Raw genomic sequence first — 17,403 nt, forward strand, 5'->3', positions numbered from 1 at the left:
ACACAACTTAGAGACACGTCACGTCACGGATTTAAAGACACACACACGTAAGCACAGTACTACTGCTACTGGTACTACTGCTACTGGTACTACTGCTACTGGTACTACTACTAGTACTACTGCTACTGGTACTACTGCTACTGGTACTACTGCTAGTACTACTACTAGTACTACTGCTACTGGTACTACTGCTAGTACTACTACTAGTACTACTGCTACTGGTACTACTGCTACTGGTACTACTGCTACTGGTACTACTACTAGTACTACTGCTACTGGTACTACTGCTAGTACTACTGCTAGTACTACTGCTACTGCTAGTACTGCTAGTACTACTACTAGTACTGCTACTACTGCTACTGCTACTACTAATACTAATACTACTAGTACTGCTACTACTAATACTACTAGTACTGCTACTACTAATACTACTAATACTACTAGTACTGCTACTACTAATACTACTAGTACTGCTACTACTAATACTACTAGTACTGCTACTACTAATACTACTAGTACAGCTACTACTAATACTACTAATACTACTAGTACTGCTACTACTAATACTACTAGTACTGCTACTACTAATACTACTAGTACTGCTACTACTAATACTACTAGTACTGCTACTACTAATACTACTAATACTACTAGTACTGCTACTACTACTGCTACTACTAATACTACTAATACTACTAGTACTGCTACTACTACTGCTACTACTACTGCTACTACTAATACTACTAATACTACTAGTACTGCTACTACTAATACTACTAGTACTGCTACTACTACTACTGCTGCTACTACTACAGCTGATCACAGGTAGTACTCACACTAAAAGTGCTAGTGGCACTCTACTCTAGTACTCTACTCTATTACTCTACTCTAGTACTCTACTCTATTACTCTACTCTAGTACTCTACTCTAGTACTCTACTCTAGTATTCTACTCTATTACTATACTCTATTACTCTACTCTTTTACTCTACTCTTTTACTCTACTCTAGTACTCTACTCTAGTACTCTACTCTTTTACTCTACTCTATTACTCTACTCTAGTACTCTACTCTAGTACTCTACTCTAGTACTCTACTCTTTTACTCTACTCTAGTACTCTACTCTAGTACTCTACTCTTTTACTCTACTCTAGTACTCTACTCTAGTACTCTACTCTTTTACTCTACTCTAGTACTCTACTCTAGTCCTCTACTCTTTTACTCTACTCTAGTACTCTACTCTTTTACTCTACTCTAGTACTCTACTCTAGTACTCTACTCTAGTATTCTACTCTAGTATTCTACTCTAGTACTCTACTCTTTTACTCTACTCTAGTACTCTACTCTAGTCCTCTACTCTTTTACTCTACTCTAGTACTCTACTCTTTTACTCTACTCTAGTACTCTACTCTAGTCCTCTACTCTTTTACTCTACTCTAGTACTCTACTCTTTTACTCTACTCTAGTACTCTACTCTAGTACTCTACTCTAGTAGCCTGAATACCACTTGGAATTCTTTATTAAAGTAGAAACAAACAGTAAAATGTTCTTGTCAGCAGATTTCCGTGGGAATCAATCTGACTGAGTTACTGATAAAAACAGTGTAACCATGTACATAAGAGGTTTCCTGCAGAACATTTAATTAACATAACATTTATGGAGAATTTCGTTTGATAAACCATCTAACATTCATTTAACTTCTTTTATTACACTTTAGTTGTAACCGATAAAAAAGCAAATGTTGTGGGCTACACAAAATATTTATAAAAGATGGAAAAAAAATCTTGATCACTTAAAAACTTGTTTTACAGCAAAACAGCACAGATGATGAAGACGGAGTGGGAAACATAGCTCTTACTGAGTGTAGTGAGGGATAGGAAAGTAAAGCGAAAGTAGAAATACTGCAATGCAAATACTCTGAAGTCTTATAGTAAGTAATCTACATAGGCTATGCAAAATATAGAAATAAGCTATCTGAAGGCAAAGAGCAAAGACACTGCTGGGCAGAGGCACAGAGGCTTTTGATGTCACCTAAAATTACAAAATGTTCTATATTCTATGTTGTTTAATGTATCTAGGTGTAAATAGTTCGAACAAAATTTGAAATTATAACATGGTGTCTCATATTTATCTTTAGAGCTTAAACCACAATGTCGTCAGTGCACAGGAAACACTGAGGGATTTCCCTTGTCATGTCAATACTTTAGGAGGATGCTGTACTGGATGCATTTTCCAGCAGAGAGCAGCAGTGGCCTGAAATTTAGACCTTTCAGGAAACCGAGGTGTATAAAGGAAGCTTGTGACAGAGCTTTTATTTATGCTCTTGTGCCTGTAAACCAAGACAGAGCCACACACATCAGTAGGATGACAAGATAACAGTAACTCTCTGCATCACCATGAAATGTCATACAAACATCTGCAGTAAATCCTCGAGTTGTAAAGAGCGTCACGTTTTTGTTGAGAGATGCCGAGTGACGCAAAACAAGTAACAAGTAACAAGTAACAATAAAAAGATCAAATAATAATGTGTAAACAATGGTAATGCCATAAAAATGAATGACTCATTAACGCTCACTGTACAGAAGCATGAAGAGTGCACTGCAATAAAACAATGACTGAGAATAATAATGGAGAGGTGATGATGAGGTGTCTTAAAGTCCATCTTCAGATTTCTGTTCCCGTACTTTTACAGCAGGTTTAACTGTCCAGAACACTAATTGTAACACCCTCTGATCATGTACCCATCTTTATCAACACAGTGGAGACGCCTTTGGTTTTTGGCCACAAATGTCAGTATTTAGTATGTCAAGGCTAACTTCACTAGCTGGAAGGGGACAGGGTGGGGGGAGGGGAGGGACAGAGAAAGAGCTCAGTCTTTCCGAACACTCCTTGATAGCATGATGCATGTGTTGAAATAAAAAGTAAAAGATTGCTCTAAGGGAATAAAACCTTATCTACGGCCTTATCTGTCGGACTCTTCCTTTGGTTTTTTCATTGCAGGGCACACGTGTGCTGAAGTCAGCGTACGAGACTCTGCATCCTACCCAGGAACGCACTGATGCCTCTTGCCCTCAAGACATCAACTCTAACATCAACTCTAAAAGCAGACGCCGCACTTTGAAGATCAACAGCTCCAGGCTACATTGATTGTACGAAAAAACAGACAGACAGGGGTCTTTAGTCATTCCTTCAATCCTTTATTCTGTATTTTAAGCAGGAAGATAAGAAGATAAGAAAGCACATGTTACTGGAAGCAACTCACCTGCTGTGTTCACAGCTGGACAGGAAAGTTTGTTAATTATAAGAATGAATGAAGAAAGAATATTACTAAAATTCAATATAGTTTTGCTGAAGGATAACACAATCCATCCACCAACATATCTGAAGCTGTTGTTGTAAATGTACAAATAAGCCACCTAGACACAGTTCCCAAAATATCAAATTTCTTTAATCCAAAGGAGATTAATAAATAATTATAGTAAATAAATACAGCTCCGTGCCCCTGTTAAATTACCCTCCACTGAAACCAGGTTACTCACGACACCCAATCCCTCCCTGTGTCTATTAGTAGATCAAACACTCTGCATTCACCTCTAATTTAAGATGTTTTGCGTGTGTTCGATTTGATTACTGCCACGTATATATGTGTGTAAAGCTGATTAACACTGACAGCTGGCATCAAGCAGAGACCTGCAGTAGGAGGCTAGAAACAGATGCCAGGAGCTTTGTATAGGCTTTATTCTGGTGTTTACTGGATAATGACGTGTCCTCTGCCATGTCCCACCATGCTGTACCGGGATTCTTGGAGAGGACAGGGAAGACTGGAATACACTGACATTATAAGAAAGTGGGTGGGAGTAAAGAGTCACAAGCTTGCCATGAGACTGCGAGAAGTGCGAGTCACTCCCTGCTCGGCTGTTTTATGCTGCCTCTCCTGTTTTCCCTTTCCCACTGCCACTCTGGAACAACCATACCATCATAACACCGGTCACTGAGGAGCAACTTGTTTACAGATCTCTGACTACATGCCACCGTCTCTCACTCTGATTGTCATTTATCTGAGATCAGGGGTTGAAGCTGGAGGGTTTCAACTGGTGGATTTTATTGTCCACATAATCCATTGCGGTGATCCTTCAGACAGAGGAACATTGTGCCCTTGACCACATGCCCCAGATTACATAAACATCTCCACATCAAAGACCCTCACGTCCTCCTTGCAGACATTTTCTCACACAGCATTAGATGGTTAATGGACAGCTTGGCCCTCCAGCTTTAAATAATTGTGACTCTTTACAGATTCACATAGAAAAAAAATAACATTCCCTTTATTTTCCAACATGTTCAGCAGGTGTAATGTTTATTGTGTTTTCCACTGTAATCTACAGTAATATGTTTACATTTTACGTTACGCCATTTTGCAGACACTTCTAAAAGCCCGGTTTTAAATCCCAGTCTACCACATGGAGGGCAACGATCTTACCACTACACTGACATGACAGCCAAACTATCCCAGGAGAGATGTGTGGTCCTTTTTCCTGAAAACATAAGCACTGGGTACAGCTGTTTATTGATGATTCTCCTGGTCATCACACAAATACAGAATATAAAGCAACAGGTGATTCTCTTGCAATAGTTAACAATGTTCAAACAGGGCAATCAACTTATAAATATAAAAATCTAACTTAATTTGAACAGAATGTACAATATTGAATATACATCATCCTGTCAACCTCGTGAAATATGTCTTCATGAGAAATAGAAGGGTTCAGCACCATGACATGACACCATTTTCAGTGTTCACTGCTGTAGTCCTAAAATTAATGAGTAATAAATTTATTTATAGAGCACTTTTCACAAAGTGCTTCACATAACCAACAAAAAACACAGGCAGCCCAAGTAGTTCAAATGTTCCTTGTGACATAACTGTGCTGCAAATGAATGAGAGCGCTTTTCACAGGAACTTTTCATTGAAATATCCCGTGTCTATCTCCTCCACCCACTCATTATGAACCATCTATGGGCTCTGCAGTTACTTGAAGTATGAGTCTGGTGTTAAGTGGAAAATATTTGTGTGTGGGGGATTATTGCAGTCATGTTTTCACAAGCAGAGAAGCAATACAATGCTTGTGACACGATAATGTGGTGTGACTGACAAATCACATCACAACCCTGCAAGAGTTAACCATCCTTAATCCAGATTATTCCAGACTATGAACTGTATACTCATCGCTGTCTCAACCGGTCGTGTCCTGTCTGAGTTATTTTAAGCACACATACTCATATGCTTTGCTCCGGTTGCTGCAGGGAGAAGGAGTGTGCCCGTTCTGTAACAGAGACACAAATCCACATTACAGCGAGGGCAGCAGTGGTGGAGGTTGCTACAACAGACAGACCTCAGAAATGTTATCTTCACATGGGACATTGATCTGGATGGGTTACGTCTGATAGAGCAGATCCAAAGCTTGTAGAAGTTGTCGGCAGCCCACACATCATGCTCCCTTTCTTTTGGGAAAGGGAGCATGATGTGTGGGGTGCACAGTGTCCTTGTGTGGACACTGTTTCTTACATTTAAAAATTTGCCTGTTGAATAGAACTCATGGACAAATTAACAGAACAACGTCAAACAATGAGTGAAACACAGGATTGAAAATCAAAACACAGTTATATACAAATCTCCGTTCTATCCTGAGGTCAGAGACTGTGAGAATCTATTCAACGCTGGTGAGTGGTGACATTGTTCTGGAGGCTCGTGGTGACCTGGCAATCTGCTGAGATGCTTTCTTTCATTTCATCTCCCAGCTGTACAAATATGTAAATAGTCAATGCGGTGTCCCCCTTTGTGGATGTGGTCATTTAAATGAATGTTTAGAGCAGCTGCTGATATCCTGACACAACGGCTGATTGCAGCTGGTGAGAAATAAAACAAAACAGCCTGTCACACCGCTGGAGTTATATAATCCCAGTGCTCCTCTGGTCCGGTCCAAAAGAAAACAAACGGATAATCAGCGTGTATTCTGCCCTGTCTACGTACGTATCCTGTTTATGCACCCTCAACAGCCATGACTCCTTGATCTTGATCGCGACATGGGGCTCGATAAAAACAAGTGAAATATCACATTGTGTTGCTTTGGCCCAGAGTGGATCAACACGGCCGTGATTCCCAGGACCTCTAAGCTCATGTTTGCGTGTGTGTTTCAGCTGACCATCATTTGAAAACAGTGCTGGCAGAGGTAAAAGCGGTAAACCTGTGGTACACCACCTGATATGGAAATAGGCCAACGGCCATAAAGACACATCATAAATTCTCTGATCAGGTGCCACTTCATTCCTACTGGTGATTGCGTGTAGATATCTGGTCAATTTGTTGACCAGAGTTCAAGGAGACTTGCTTGGGAGGTTGTGAAGACAGATTTACATATAGTGTATCTGTGTCCTGTGTGGTCTCAGACAGATCAGCTGATTCACCTGTTACTGTTCAGTGTAACAGTTTTTCATTTCCTCTTGAAAACATCTGCTCTTGAAGGGGTGTTCTTAGTTTTTGTTTATTTGTCTCATTCCCTGTAGGTACATACACTATGTGTCCATTTTCATTCACATCTTCCGTTCTCCATCAAAAATATTTTGTTATGCACAATAACTTTATTCAGGAGCTAGAATCTAGAATATTCGGCGTAGGTCTAAACATTTCTCCGTCTGTGTGGGAGTTATTTTAAGGTTACATAGACTACTTTGTTGTTTCTACAGGGGGAGAGACAGTGGATGGCCTGGGAGCCAGTCAGGTTTAGGGTTAGGATTAGTCAGACCAGTGCATCCTAATGTGGACAAGAGTAGAAACACATGATTCATTTACACGGGGCTATTTGGAATTTTTATCTATCCATGTCACCTATTTCACACATTGTGAAATTGTCAAAAGCTTTAAACAGGTAAGTTGAATGATACCTGGCCTTTAGAAATGTACTGGCATTCTCACAAATAACCCCACCCTTCATGAGGAACAGGTGTGCCAAGTTGTTGAAAAGTGACGTTGCTCTCTAGGCATACTTTCCACACAGCCAGTGTTTCCGTGCATGGGAGAGCTGGTTAAGCCGACTACAAAGCTTCTGGTTTCTTTTACTGTGAAGTTTTAGTGTCATGTCAAACAAATATGTTGTGTTCTAATGCTTCCTGCTTCCTGCTTCCTGCTTCCTGCTCTTAATTATAACATTTATATCTATGTTGAGATCTTTCATAAAATAAAAGGACATCTGGATTTTATTCTATATGTGAGTATCCTACACAAGTCAAAACATTTATCACTGCATAAACTCTTACCTCTGCATATTAGCTGCTGTCTGGGTTATTTTAGGATCACGTACACACACAGACACACAGTATAAAAAGACAATGTTTTCTGACTGCACATTCAAATGTATTTCTCACATCCTGTTTCACTGTTGGGTTTCTCTAGCCAGTTAGAGACAACATGAGCCAGTGTCTATAAATGGAAGCTTTTTACAGACATCAGACCAAGAAGGTAAAGTACAATCAGATAAGAAATGAAATAACCTTTGAACTGTGACGACTGCACTACCACGTGCACAGAAACTACCACCTACTACAGGTCTCTTTGTGCAAATAGGCACCTACACACACACACACACACACCTGCGTATGGGAAAAAAACAACAACAAAACTTTCCATGTGATGTCATCAGAGTAAGATTTATCACACTGGCTCTTACATCACAACTCACACTCTATGTGCTAACAAGGTCAATCGGGTTTTATTTGTTCTTTCAGTACATTGCGAAAGTACTACTTTGATCCAAACACATTTAATCTGATCACAAGCTGTAAACCTGTGAGTGCTCCGCTGCTAATTCATGTTTTCTTGGAAGATTTTCGTGAAAAGAAACAAGGCTTCTAATCCAAGAAGCCAAGAATGATGTTGATTTATAATTTAGTTTAAATTTAGCTCTAAATAAAAAATAATAAAAATAATAATGCTAAAACTGGTGGTCCTGTTGCCATAGTAATTAATCACTGTTAGAAAAGGCAATTCAATAATAAAGGCAACTGTCAGTGTCCCACACCAGCACACCCACGTCTGTCCAACACAGACACAACACAGACAAAACAACAAAAAGTGGTGCACTCAAGCACCAGAAAATATGGGACTGAGGATTTGCCATCTTACTTTTGGGCTCCGTCATTAAAGCCAAATAAACACGTGAGTCGATGCCGTGACGGAGCACAACATACTGTATTAAGCTAAATCTGTTTTGCAGATTTAAACTGCAGATGAGCAGGGAATGTCCAGTTATATTTAGATCTGAAAAGAGGAAACGATAATCCTTCTCATCTCGTGCCTCATGCAATCTATCCAAGAACTGTTTGTCTCCTCCCTCACATTCGTTTGTTGACATCCATCTGAGCAGGACAACAGGTAGAAGACCGACTCACATGAAGTGTCACAAATATATTTTTAATAAAATTGTTTGTTTTTAAGGAACCAGGACTCCATTAATAATTTTTACATTGCTTAATGTTTTCGAGCCCCAAAATAGATGCACATAGTTGCAGGTGTTTGCATCTTTTTATTTGAGCTTTTCTGTGAGTACAAATTGTTTTTTTAATGTGAATGTTGCACCAGCATAGATATGTGTGGATATGTGCTACACGATGCTCCTGAGGTTCTACAGTTTCTTTATCGCCCATCATTGTCTGACCAGTATGTGCTACAAGCTAATCTGGACAATTTCATTTTACGATTTCATTTTTGCACAGCAATAACTTCAAAATCTAGAGTCAGGTCAACAACTGTTAAATATAAGCTGCATGAAAAAGTGAAAACTCCTGCTGCCTAAGCCTCTAGCGTGTTTGTTTACCCACTCCACCATTTCACACATGGTTAGACTGTCAAATGTTGAGAGCATGTATCTACTACTATATCGGCTTTTAGAAACTCCGGGCTCAAAACCCCTCCACCCTGAAGCATGTGTGCCAAGCTGAAAAACAGTGTGACGTTCTAGACATACTTTCCACACAGCCAGTGTTTCCATGGACTTTCCAAAAGTGGAAATCCGATTAGATGGACTACAAAACCGCCGGTTTCTCTTTTTCTTTCACTATGACATTGAGGTTGCATATGAAACAAATACTGGTCATTTGAGGTTGCTAACGTGGAGCTGCTCGTGTCTGCTTCTAATAGTTCCTGCTTAGTACAAAAGCTGTAATGGAGGTTTTTTTCATGTTTGAAGTGTATAATCTGATCCCTATGCTGGCCAAGCACATATCAGTCACCGACGTCGCCGCTGAATGGAAACTGGGCAAAAACCTCAATTAAACTGCTTAGTGATGAACTGTGTAACTATGATGACGCATTAAAAGTGAGGTTTGCAATCTTTGTATTTATATGGTCTAAAGCTAACTTGTGAAAACAAAGAAAAAATCCTAAATCCTAAAGTCTGTTCTCTCAGCATAGACTTGTAACATTTGTCTAAATTATTGAAACTACATAGAAGTAAACAGCACCAGGTCTGGGTGTTATTATAATCTTCTCTTATTACACTAGTGTCCCCTCAGAACTAAAGGGCAAAATGTTCTGTTTTTTGTGAAGTATTCAGCCATATATGTGTCAGAACAAGAGTCAGAATCACCTCCATGCTGAAGATGATTCAGGTGAAATGGTCCTTAAATCTGTTCTTTAGTTGTCCACTTGGTTTAAAATCCAAAGCTCCAAAGACATTTCTGTTGTTTTTGTTTAACAATATTTTGATTGTGCATGAACAATGCCGTTCACTGGTTATTACATAATAAGCACTTTATTCTTTTATACATTAATTCTTTTTACACTGTTGTTAGTAGTAAGAGGAACAAGAAAGTAAATGTTAGTAAATAAACCAAGTCTTTTTTTTTTCTCTCTTTTGTAACCTAAATATTTGCTATATATAATACAACTGTCGTCTGGCGTCATGATCCTGCTCACATTTCACTTCCCTTTACCTGTTGCAATACTTCATCAATGAATCAAGTTTTACCTCCTTGGGTAAAAATGAAAGTGAAAACAACTGCAGCTAAATCAGATTGCATAGTTACTGATGGTCTGATCCAGGTTTGGGAGGACATTCCCCAGGACACCATCTGATGACTCATCAAAAATTGTCTGGAGGGCAAACAAGCAGGCAGCATCCATAAACACTGAGTCACATTTTGAATTAATGTGATGAAATTCACTTGGATGATTCAGAATAAAGGTCTATAAAAGGTGTTCATTGGCTGTTATGCAATTTTGTTTTGAACGAATTATACACTATAAATGTATTATTAAAGTAAAATTTTTACTCATCATAATCTGATCTGTGTTCCCTTAATTTTCTTGAGCAGTGCATGAACTTAACCCAATTCTATCCTTAAATGTTATGAGTCTTCAATCATACACACACACACACACACACACGCGCAGAGAGTAAATGAAGGTAGTAAGACCATAACTTTTACCACAAATGAATGTCTTTATTTTCCAAGACACTTATCACACAGGTATGCAAGAGCAGTACTGCTTCTTGCAATAACAAAATAAATCAAAGTCAATATCAGAACATTTACAGTGGTAGTATGGAATGTACTCGTTTCCATTAAAAAACTTTTAAACAATTCTTTCAAATAAATAGTTTCTATATAGTCTTTGTAGCTAGTGTTTTTATCAATATATTCTCTTTGTTTAGTCAAAGTTTTGGGAATGAAGGAGAAAAACAGACGAAAACAAAGACGATGACAAAACAAGGATATTATCCCCTTTTCAAAAAGTCTTTTGTTTCTAGGCAAGAAAAGTACAGGGGAGAACAATTGTCCCTTCTAGACCTAAATAATCTTGTTCTTCCACCTGAAAGTGTAAATCTTAGTGCCCAGTGGACACAAAAAACATGTTACAAGGGGCTAAAGAGATACAAATCAACACAAAATTTCCTTATCAGAAGCTTAAGGTGTGAATTTCTACAAGGCTGCTGACCTAGCCAGCCAAGGTCAGCTTGTACAGTCAACTAAGAATGTGCTGTGCTGTATGGGACAGGCAGCCCACACTTCATCCACAAACACTTGCCACAGGTAAAGCACCACGTCAGGCTCCTAGCACTACGCTTTCATTATTTCTGCATCTGTCTTTCTCTCGCAGAGAGAATCTTGCGGTACCAGAGGAGGAATAGGGGATGAAAGTCCTAGGATGCTACAGGAGTCCCTGTGTTTGTTGACAGACCTCCATCTCATACAACATTTTTCCTACCATGTACGACAAGAAAAGGAGCAGTCTCAGAAGGAGAAAAGTGCAAGTAAGGGCACAGGCAGCCCCGTCCTCTGGCAGGTAGGGGAGAGCGAACAACGGCCACTCTGACTCTCCCCTGACGCTGCGGCGTCTGATGCTCCATCCAAGCAGAGGAGGGTCAGACTCCCATGTAGGCGTAAGGACTTTGCACCTTGGAGTAGCAGGCTTCCAGCTCAGTGAGCCTCTGCCATGCTTGAAATTCAGACCATGTTGGCTTCAGTGCAGCTTCAGTCAGTGCTGTGATCCTCCAGCTGGGAGATTATTGTGATAAGATTCTGGAGACCAAAGATGAAACCACTGTCCTGTCCTTCATGCACCACACTGTCTTCACCATAGTGTCGACAGGTGGTGTGAGCAAAGTCGATCATGCGCACGTCCACCATGGGGCTGCTGGCCTCTCCTGTGCTGTGGGATGAGCGACTGCCGCCGCTGTTACTACTCCCACTAGCTACGCTTCCACTGCCACTAGCAGAAGAGGAACGAGGAAAACTGAAGGCCCCTTCCTCCTCCTCCTCATCTTCCTCTTCCTCGTCGTCGTCCTCTTCCTCTTCTTCATCTGATGGCTCATCCTCATCACCCTCCTCCCCACCCCGGTGTCTGGGTCTAGTGAGAGTCCTGGGAGGGTCCCCGTCATAAATGATGAGCAGGGAGCTGGAGTAGAAGCGATAGGATTCGCAGGCCTCCAGGGCCGCTTGCATTTCCCGGAGTCTGCGCAGCACCGGCGACAGCAGCTCACGACGCAGGCGACGACCATTATGGAAAAACTGGTAGAGAGCCTCCTTGAAGCCTGCGAGGGTCAGCTTACGGCCATGGTACTTATTCATGAACATCAGCTGGCCTGAGTCTGACTGATACACCTGCAGGCGAGATAGAAACATGAAGTCTAGATGTCTTATACATTACACAAACAAAGAACTTCAACACAGAAGAGTTGAACTGCATCTAAATCGTACCTGCATGCCACAAAGTCGCACTCCAATGGAGGCTGAAGTGCTCTGTTGACACTTGCGAATCTGATTGGCTTTCTTCTCCTCTGTGGCATCATCCCCATGTTGGCGAGTTCCCATTTTCAAGTCTAAAACACATGGTACTGCATAGCGCCATGTCAAGTTCTCCAACAGAATAAATTCTGTGAAAGAGGGTTAAGGATCATAAAACAGCAAAAGGCCGATAAACAGGGAACCATAACAACAAAGTCCAATACCAATAATACTGCACACTTGAGTCTGATTCATAAAAAGGATACTGTATTGGTTACGATGCTTTGCATTCTCCTTCATCCTCTGTAAGTGCTGCTGGTGACATTTAAGACTCCAGGGGTTGTGTTTGATCTGTGGAACCACGTTGCCTTTCTCCAGGCTGAAGTAGAGAACCTCCGCCTGCGGCTGCTGCTGCACCTCATCACGATTATAACTGCAAAAGGCGACAGCACAGAGGAAATGTCAGCTCTGGTGTTACAAAAACGTATTCACGAAATGTTGCGTTTGGAAACATCAAGCGCCACCTCACCTCATGATCTTGTCTTCTTTACGACTGTGTCGAGTTCTTTCTTTGGCGTAGTTGTCGTTCTCTAGAAGTAAAGTGGGCTGCTTCTTGTTGCTCCACTTCAGCATCTTACTCTTGGGTTCGCAGTCTGTTGAGGGATCCTTGTTTTCGAGGTCTCCTGATTCACTGTGGAGGGGGTAGGCGATGAGGCACAGGTTCCCTTCCTCATCCTCTTCAAAACTGACTGACACTACACCTGAGAGAGGGTGAGAAGACGTGTGATCATTAGTACATTTGTTTGGAAATAATGTCCCCAATAAAAAAAGCACAACCCTTCCCAAATATAACTTTATTCAAACATTGAAGACTTTCAAACAGCCACTGACAAGATCTACATGAACAAAGACACAGGACATAGACGACAAAAAAAGAAGAAGAAAGCAGATCATTTGAGATCACGTGAGAAAACAAACAATGTTTAAATCAGTCAGTAATCTAAATAGAAAAAGACCACACAAGACTGAAGTGAGTCCACATCAGCAGGACATTTATTAAAAAACTCCCAAACATCCTCATAAACCACACAATATCTTGTAATACAGAGTTTCAAGCTGCTAACAATGATGTGAAAAAAGGTCCAGTTATATTTCTGCATACTGAGACATACATGGTTTAATAGCAACAATTCACATTTAGGGCTCACACAAGCACAATTACCTGATACAGTGTACTAATATTTTTTATTAAATTATGTGTCACAGAGTATGATCATCACAATACATACTGCATAAACACAACGTCACATACTTGAACAATGGGAAATTAGGTTAACAGATGTTTCTAAAATCATCTTGTTCATGATGATCATGTTTAAAGCAACACGGTGTACCTTAATGTCAATGCTGATTAACGACATGATGCACAAACAGGCACCCCGCAGACCCCCCCAGCCCATAGTAAAAGTCCCTACAAGGGCTTGTGTATTGCGAGGTGGGGGAGGTGTTGCACTGAGAATAAACAGCACAGCTGCAGCGTCTGATACCGATAAACCACAGACAGGAAGTAGGAATGTGGTCAAAACATATGAAGAGAGATATAAGAGAGACAGATGTGGACACAGTATCTGAACCAGCGTGTGGTACGCTTTGCATCCAGTAGTATTCACATTATAAAACAGCCACAGAATAACAGCAGAAATGACACAATTACAGCGTGAGCAACCTGGCTGCAGGAATAGATGTTTAAAAAAACGCACACGGTGGTGTCTCTGTGTGTTAAATGGCTGGTCTGAGGATGCAGCATCCGTATTTCTACCGCAGCCTGAGGCCTGGTTGATGACATATGCACTGACATCACCATCCTGCAGGAGGCCACGCCTCTGAAGAGGGACATGGTTGACTGTGCTGTCCACTCAGAGTTGCACCGTCATTACACCACCACAGCCCGTGTGGGAACTTGAGTCACTCTGACTCAATTTGACAGATACTACTGATAAAAAGTACGGCAATTACAATTTTCAGCACCTACTAGCACAAATTAGGTAACTTTCTGATGTCGCAAAAGACATACTTTACCTCACTGATCGCTCCCCTTGGGGAAATAAATTCACTCCTAATCAAATTCAATCCTTTGAGACAGGGTTGGTGTTCCTAATAATGTGTATAAATATTAAAAGAATAATTTTCAACAATCATCTCATGACAGGAAACTGCAAGGTGTCCCTGAAACCAACAGATACTGATTTAAATGTCTTCTTCCGGGCCTTTAACAAAAGGTAAAAAACATGTGACTATGTTTTTTAAAAACAAAGTTTAAAAACTTATCTACTGTGTAAAATATAAGAAACACAAGTATGTCACTATTGAGGAGCATTCAATGGCCCAAGAGAACCTCTACTATCAGCTCTCCAGCTCCCACTCCTTATCCTAGGTCTTTTTTTAGTCCCATGCTGCATTGCTGAGGAGTCAGGTACCAGGCATGTGTTTTACTTTCGTCAGAAGGCCACATTAAGACGTCTGTATCAGCATGTACTGCGTGCCATTGTCTGTGGCTGAGACTGTGGCCTGTGCCTGGATGCATCAAGGAAAGACGATAGTCTAATTAAAAGCATGTGCGCATTTGAAAATGTGTACTTGAGTCTGTGTCTCTGTAATGACCTGACACCAGACCTGGACATTTCCTTAACGGACTAGTGAATTACTCCCCTTGGCGATCTGCCCCCTTTATTTTTGATCCTCTCTCATTCTGAAACCATAGCTGTCTTAAAAGTCAGGGACTCCACCTATAAGACCTCTGGCTTACTCATCATCCCGGCAGGTACTCAGGCCCTCAGTTCGGATGCTACTTGAAACCCCCCCACAGCATGTGAGGGTGAGATCTAGAAAACTGTCACTCATGTCAATTGCTCCAACACCAAACACACTCTGCACAATATGTGACCACTGCAGCCTGCCATTGCTTCTATATATAAATGTTAATTATATTTTGGATCGCGTTGTACTGAATATGTTCTCTGAGCTTATACAATAATCAATTATAAAACCTGCTGCAGATGTAATTTTGACATGTGCAGCACTAAATGCACTGAAGATTAGTGTAGAAACTGGAAGCTGTCAGCACAAACACAGATTTAAAAGGAACAAAAGCTCTGCAGCTCTGCTCTGACAGACAGGCTGCTTCCTCCTCCAGACTTACCTTTATACTGAGGGGTGAACTTCCTCATCTCTGGGGGGAGGTTTTTGTAGAACTGGTGCTCCCGGGGGATCAGGGGCTTACAGATAGTCTGTTCCCCAAATCGCAGCACGCAGGAGTGGCCTCCCACCTGGTGCACGAAGGGTTCAAGCATCACCCCTTTCCCAGGAAAAGGAGTCCCGTCCGCCTGCATGAGGGCTTCCAGAGCGGGACTCATCCTCACTCCGCATCGGACAGCTGAAGTAGGGGGACCCACGTCGCACGGGAGGCAGGAGGCTCGGCCGCTCGCTTGGCTCCCTATCCTTGTGCTCTTCTCCGGTGGCTCGCACGGGGGCGCTGCAGGGCGCCTGCTCGAGCGAAGCACTGAAAAACAAAAGGCTGAAGCAAACAGGAAGGACCGAGCCAGACACCAAGTCTTATCCGCTTTCTCTTCCTTGTCGAGCGGAGGACAAAATGGAAAACTGTCCCGCTGGGGCGAATAGTTCCCGTGTTTGTACGTGTAATAAAATGGTACTTATACAGCTTTAACAGCTGATTTGAATGTTATTTTTTTGTTTAGACGACGCACACTGTCGCCGTCCTCCGTCTCCGGCTGTTACGTTACCGACAGTGACGACGGAGCTGCTCCTCCGGGCAGAAAAGCAGCGCAAGTCCCGCCCCCAGCTGCACAAGCAGCCAATCGCAGAGGCGCAGCTGTCGCTGGGAGGGGTTAAGGTGCCTAGGAGAGGAGCGAGCAAACAAAGAGGAAGGAGAGCAATCAGGGAGGGGGGGGCAGGAAAAATACTAGACAAAAACACAACACTGACAGCATCTGGTTCTCAATGTACTGCTCAGTTTGCAGCAAGGCTGCAGGTTGCATCTTAAGCTTCACTTTGCCATGTCACACATTAGAGGCAGCTGCAGCACATGGTGTCGATTGAAAGAAGGAAGAGCGCCAATATGTGTAATTTCTTTTATGTTGTCAGGTTATAACCTTTAGTTTTTATAGATCAAAACAGTCATGTGTGGATGATACATATCAAGTGTCACAAGTGGAGATACACCAGTGTTGTGGCCTTAAACAGAAAAAACACAGTTGCTAAGACCTTTAAAAAGGTACATGTGGTTTCACACCAGGGGCACAAAAAGTCAAGAAGTAACTCCTACAGACTACGCCTGTGTTCACATGATATGGGCAGATGGGAACGATTCCCCTGTTTACAACCTGCTAGTGTACATGCCATCAAACAACAACAGGGTCTGTTGTGTCGAGGGTTACTGCTCGCTGCCAAATAACATTTGCCACTGAATTGGGTTAAATTATTTTCAAGCGACTAAATTGAATGTTTGGCTTGGATCCCGACACTGGCAGGCAGCTGGCGTGAACGGTATAAGGCCATGCTCAGACCAATAGCTTCATTAAAAAAAGCCCAAGGGTGTGACCATAGTTTTACAGGTATTGGCAAGAAAAAGGCACACGAGCAATGATTCTCCGTATACATGTGTGGTTTGGCGACTTGTTTGATGCCCAAACACTGAAAATTTATTTTTATACTACCATAGAACAGTATATCATGGTTGTATTAATGTAATTGAGCAGCCCTTGTTGTGTTTTTTATTCATTTTTTTGTATGTGGTTTGAGTGAACATGGCTGAAGGCCTTCATGCATCTAAAAGGATCATATTTATTAATATAAAAATATTGCTTGCAATGCTTATACAATTTTTTCCTGTCTTCACGATGTATTATCTATATCTCAGGAAACAACTTCCTTTTTAACATAGCAGGTGCTCCAGAGGTGGGTACTCAAACTCCTGGCTGCTGCTATAAATAGACATGTGATAGAAATATTTGAGGGTAAGAACCCATTCTTAAAGTTTTGGTTAAAGTAAGAACATTGCAAGACTTTGTAAGATAACACTCTAATCATGCTACGGAAAAATGTTC

At 41.3% G+C, this 17,403-nt stretch overlaps 1 protein-coding gene across 2 annotated transcripts in view; it reads right to left on the reverse strand.

Annotated features, from left to right (window-relative positions):
- Nucleotides 1-10,470: 10,470 nt before the first annotated feature.
- LOC113153266 (inositol hexakisphosphate kinase 2-like) overlaps nucleotides 10,471-17,403 on the reverse strand; it is a 28,609-nt gene continuing 21,676 nt past the window's right edge. Inside the window, exons 1-5 of one of the 2 annotated variants that reach the window (XM_026346819.2) lie at nucleotides 15,480-15,990; nucleotides 12,810-13,041; nucleotides 12,547-12,713; nucleotides 12,254-12,429; nucleotides 10,471-12,157 (exon numbers count right to left, since the gene is read on the reverse strand). In XM_026346819.2, coding sequence (XP_026202604.1) covers nucleotides 11,528-12,157; nucleotides 12,254-12,429; nucleotides 12,547-12,713; nucleotides 12,810-13,041; nucleotides 15,480-15,693 — 1,419 coding nt within the window. In that variant the 5' untranslated portion in view covers nucleotides 15,694-15,990 and the 3' untranslated portion in view covers nucleotides 10,471-11,527. Of the gene's footprint in view, nucleotides 12,158-12,253; nucleotides 12,430-12,546; nucleotides 12,714-12,809; nucleotides 13,042-15,479; nucleotides 15,991-17,403 lie in introns of those variants that run through there. The other variant, XM_026346818.2, reaches the window with a different exon arrangement.

The sequence above is a fragment of the Anabas testudineus genome, chromosome 5, assembly GCF_900324465.2.
Source record: "Anabas testudineus chromosome 5, fAnaTes1.2, whole genome shotgun sequence".
Lineage (NCBI taxonomy): Eukaryota > Metazoa > Chordata > Actinopteri > Anabantiformes > Anabantidae > Anabas > Anabas testudineus.